The sequence below is a fragment of the Nannospalax galili genome, unplaced genomic scaffold (assembly GCF_000622305.1).
Source record: "Nannospalax galili isolate Female #2095 unplaced genomic scaffold, S.galili_v1.0 scaffold1387, whole genome shotgun sequence".
NCBI lineage: Eukaryota > Metazoa > Chordata > Mammalia > Rodentia > Spalacidae > Nannospalax > Nannospalax galili.
The window spans coordinates 1,677,338-1,682,673 of NW_008355976.1; the positions used below are offsets into that span (position 1 = coordinate 1,677,338).

Below are 5,336 nucleotides of genomic sequence, written 5' to 3' on the forward strand. Positions count from 1 at the left end.
TCTAGAGTGCCTCTCTTTAAGATCAGCTCTTCCTCACCCACAGTAATCAGTTGCTAATAATTCTTCAATTAAGAATTGGCCCTGCTTTCCATTTCCACAGTTCTGTGTTGGATTTTTATCTGCTTGAGTTTGCATGGCTCTTGTGCATGCTGACAGCATTGCTGTAGGTTCCTTTGAGAAGAGTCCTAGGAGCCTGTAGGATTTTATTTCTATATGGTCATGCTCCCTGGCTCTTGAAATCTTTCTGCTCCTTCTTCAACAACGGTCCCTGAACCCTGAGTCTCTCATTCTTTCTAAGCTCCTGCTTACTAATGTGGGAGAGAGTTAATTGTAAACAACTGTAGTTAAATCATACTCATGAAACTAGTTTCTTATACTCTACTTTATGCTTTTGATATTGTCAATCTTAAATGGTCTTTAATAATGGATTGATTTTGTATTGCTTTATAAAGACCAAATACTTCTTGCCATCCCATTCTTTGCCCTCTCCTTTAATGACATTGTCTTTAGTTAAAACTTTTAGACATTAGCTTGCTTTAATTATAACTTTTGGTTATAGTTAGCTTTGAGAACAAATGAAATGCATAATTCTGTTATCCATCACCTGTTAAGTTTGAAACCCAATATTTACCATATTAGAAAATAAATGACATTTCTGAAAATGCTTTCTTCAAGTGAAAGCCCTTATATCTAACATCAATGTGTATGACTCCATTCAGCACAGCCATTTTTTGAGATGAGATTCACACACACACACACACACACACACACACACACACACACTTATGAATTACTGTTGACTTAAATTTTTTTTCTTTTATATACACCTGTATTGTGTAAACCATGGAGTGAAAGAATACCTGGAGTACTTGGGGCCTCTGGCTAGCCTTACTAACAGGACCAATAATCATAGTTAAGATTTTGAATAATAAACTTACTAAATTTATCAAAAAACAAATAGAGGCCATCCGACTCCAGGTGATTCATCAAGACTATCACAGAGTACGTCCTGAATAACATAAGGGGTTATGTTGATCAAGAGGAGGGAATACAAAGGAAGTGGAAAAGCACATCAGATGGTTGCTGAAAGCTCTTGCAATGTGATGGTAATTAAGAACTTCGGAGCAGGAAGGCTTTCACATTCCTATAACCTTTGCAGGTTACCTTACTTAATTATCACGTATGCGCTGTTTTGCATTTTGCTTGCATTTCCTCACATATGAGTATAAAGATCACAAAATCTTGAGCTGGGGGTGCTGACTCCTTTAAGGAATGATCTGTGTGTCAGTCCCACTCCACTCCTTACCTGACTTTGGCTACTGTTCTCTGATTTTTTCTATAACATTATGTCCAATTCAATTACAGTATTATAGCACTTCCATGTTGCAAAATATTACATGTAATTCACTTAATTTATAAATCTTAAAAATGTAGTTTCAGAGGAAGATGGTTCAGTTCAATCAATTAATGATGTGTTTCACTGTGAAAGTATGAAGACATAGGTTTAATCCCCAGAACCCACATAGAAAAGCTAGGCTTAGCTTCATGTGCCTGTGATCCCAGCACTGAGGAAGAAGAAAACGGAGGTTTCCTGGTACTCACTGGCAGGTTAGTCTGTCCAAAATGGAGAGCTCCAAGTTCAGTGAGAGACTTTGTCTCAAAAAATAACATAGAGACGATTGAGAAAGACAGCTGATGTTGACCTCTGGCCTCCACATGATTGCACTTATATACACACATGTATATATGTGTACCTGTATACACTCATACACAAAAATGTGCCTGTGTACACATACACACACAAAGAATATATGGTTTTGAAAAATGGAGGTGCTAAAACACTTTGGAAGCTCCTAGCTATAGACTTGCTCATAAGTATATCTTAAAATAAATACATATTTGAATAATATAAAGGTCTTAAATAAATACTGTGAAGATATTAAATGCATTTCATAATTTTCATTTAAAAAGAAAAGTTATACTTTTCATGTAATAGTTTTGAGCTATATTCATCTTAACCCACATTGTGTTCAGTTACTACAACTAAAAGATAATTTTTGTCTCTGTTATTAGGTCCTAGAGCAGCTGAACAAGAGACGTATTTGTGATGCTTCTCAATACATCAGAGGTTGATGTCTTCTCTTTCCTACTGATTGGGATCCCCAGCCTTTAGCATGTGCGTATTTTGATCTTCATACCCATCTGCCTCATGTACATCAGAGCCCTCCTGGGCAACTGCACCATCCTCTGTGTCATCAGAACAGAGCCTTCCCTGCATGAGCCCATGTATTATTTCCTTTCTATTCTGGCCCTGTCTGACCTGGGCCCGTCCTTCTTCTCCATCCCCACTATACTGCAAATATTCATGTTAAATGCCATGGGTATTTCTGCTGATACCTGCACTGCCCAGGAATTCTTCATCCATGGATTCACAGATATGGAGTCCTTGGTGTTCTTAATTATGTCTTTTGATCTTTTTGTAACGGTTCGCCACTCCCTGAGATACAGACCCATCCTTACCAGCTCCAGAGTTGCGCAAATTGGGCTAGCATCTGCTGTTAAAAGCATTCTCCCAGTGCTCCTTCCTCATTTTACTTTAAAGAGACTTAGACACTGGGCCTGCTCTGACAACAGGGTTAACTTTTACTCTGGGTTGTTTGTTGCACTCTGCATGGTGTCAGTGTCTTTACATGTCTCGTACGTGTTCATTCTGAAAACTGTGTTGGGTATCGCATCCTATGGGGAGCAACTCAAAGCTTTCAACATCTGTGTCTCCCACATCTGTGCTGTGCTTATCTTCTATGTGCCCATCATCACCTTGGCTACCATGCATTGCTTTGCTAAGCATAGGTCCACCATAGCTATGATTCTGATGGCAGGTGCGTTCTTACTTGTACTACCCTTGATGAATCTCATTGTACACTGTACAAAAACTTGGCAGATTAGAGTAAACGTCTTAGAAAAATTGGGCCTGAAGCCTAAGTGATAGGAACAACGTAGAAGTTACATTTTTTTTTTCTATAATAAGCTGTCTTAGAGGCAGGACAGTATTTCATCCAAAAAGGAGACTGTTCCATTCACTTCATAGTCTTCCAGTTAGCCTTGATCCATCAGCCCTATCGCTTTTCCTCTTTGGAGGACAGGGCTTTGTGTTCCACAGAAACTATATGAATCCTTTATTGCCTTTTTAAAAGATGGTTAATGACAACTACCTGCATGCATAAGAATGAAGACCAAGAATTGCAATAATCTTTTAAGGAAAAGCTAGGAAATGTCTTCATCTGTGTCAGGAAGAAGCATGAAAGATTCTGGAAGCATGCAGCCTCTTATTTTACCCCTCATTATGCTTTGCATTAAGCACTGTAGAATATGTCTAAGTTTGTCTGAGTCTATTCTTTGCTATTTGAAGTGTGGTCTACTGACTAGCAACAGCTCCATCACCCAGAGAGCTGTTAAAATTGCAAACTTTTACACAGTACTGTGAACTTGTGAATCAATTTGCATTTTAGCATGACGATTGGCATGCACATTAGTGTTTGAGGAATATGTTCTACGGTGGCATGAAAGGTGGAAACTGCAAAAACTGTCATCTGTCCAAACCAATCTGTGGTAAAATCAGTGTGGGAGGGGCAGGTTAAAGAGGAGCCTTGGCATTTGGCAGCATCACGGTTAAAGATAAGGGACTGATGGAGCTGGAGAGATGGCTCAGTGATTAAGAGTACTGACAGCTCTTGCAGATGACCTGGGCTCAATTCCCAGCACACACAAGTGGCTAACAACCTTCCATGACTCTAGTTCCAGGGAACTCAGTGCCCTCTTCTGACCTCCATGGGCATTGTGCAACACAGGTGCATTTACACACATGCAGGTAATATACTCATACACATAAAATTTAAAAAAAAACTAAAAAAGTATTACTAAAAAAAAATAAAAATAAGGAACTGAGAATTGGGGCTTGGGAGTTGGAGGGCCATTAATATCTTTCATTATACATATGTATGTATTTCATGCTGAATATATTATAAATTCACACAGGTCAAAGAGTTGTATTTTATTCAGTTTTATATATCCTATCAATAAAGTAGTTGTTCATTTTCTTGTGTTTGGTAGATGTGTATCAATTTGCACTGAAAGATTAAAGTAAACAAGGAAATATTGGTAAGGTATGCAAAATAATTAGAAACGGTTGTAGTTTGATTTCTGTTGCTGTGATAAAACACTTTGAACAGAAGTAACTTGGGGAGGAAAGGGTTTATTCAGCTTACATTTCCAAATCACAGTCCATCACTGATCTGAAGCAGAAACCACGGAGGAACACTGTACAAATTTGCTCACAGGCTCATGATCAGCTCGATTTCTTTTATAGTCCATGCTCACCTGACTGTGAATGTTGTGGTCCACAATGGGCTGGGCCCTCTCACAACAATCATCAGTCAGGACAATCTCTCACAGACATGGGCATAGGTCAGTATGATTGAGACTATTCATCAGAGGTTCTCTCTTTCCAGGCAACTTTATATTGTGTCAAGTGGACAATAGAACCTAACCAGGACTAGAGTAAATAATAAATCTAGAAGTTTCTATGAGAAGGGAAAGCTTGGATCACATAATCAAACTACACTTATAGGTAATGAATGTCAGGGCCATAGCTCCTGATTCTGCTGGGGCAAGTCAGAGTAAAGTTTTTCCCTGTTAAGTTTTTCTCTTCTTCACACCTGAGTCAGAGACCAACATTACAGGGTGATATGCAGCCCTTGCAACACTCAAGGTTTCTTCCTTTGGATGCTGGCCAATGAATTTAGGTCAATCTATAATATGATTAGTAAGCAATGTATGTTAATGCCCCTGCAGGATCTTCACCACATGGCTAAGAAGACACCCCCCAAAAATCAATATGTAAGTTTCCTTGGACACATCTGCTGCTTTCTGCCATTTCAATGGAATCTGACCAAAGGGTTTCAAGGTTCTCCCAATGATTAAGATTTTGGGACTTATTATGACATCTTGATTTACAGCATAAGATTTTTGGTTACTCCTAGTTGTAAAATAGTTGTAGACTTCAGATTTAGAATTTAATGAAGAGAGAGAGAAGAGAGAGGAAGAAAGAGAAAGAGAGGAACAGAGGTTTCACTGGGGGTTATGTGTCCTTTAGTCTCTCTATTGTGACATCAGTCTTCACAGGGATAAGACAGATATGAAACAAAATATAGCTAAGGGCTAGAGGAGGAGAAAGTCCTCTGGTCTCAATTCTGTCATTTATTAGGACTCTTTTGCTGCATTCTATTTCCTCTTCCGTGAATTCTCCCCACCATGGCCATTTACTAATATCCTGACCT

The 5,336-nt window shown here is 38.8% G+C and overlaps 1 protein-coding gene across 1 annotated transcript; it reads left to right on the forward strand.

Annotated features, from left to right (window-relative positions):
- The first annotated feature begins 2,107 nt into the window (after positions 1–2,107).
- On the forward strand, positions 2,108–2,986 carry LOC103750867 (olfactory receptor 51A7-like). Its single transcript, XM_008854143.1, is given in 1 exon segment — positions 2,108–2,986. A coding segment is annotated over 1 exon segment (879 nt).
- The last annotated feature ends 2,350 nt before the right edge of the window (positions 2,987–5,336 follow it).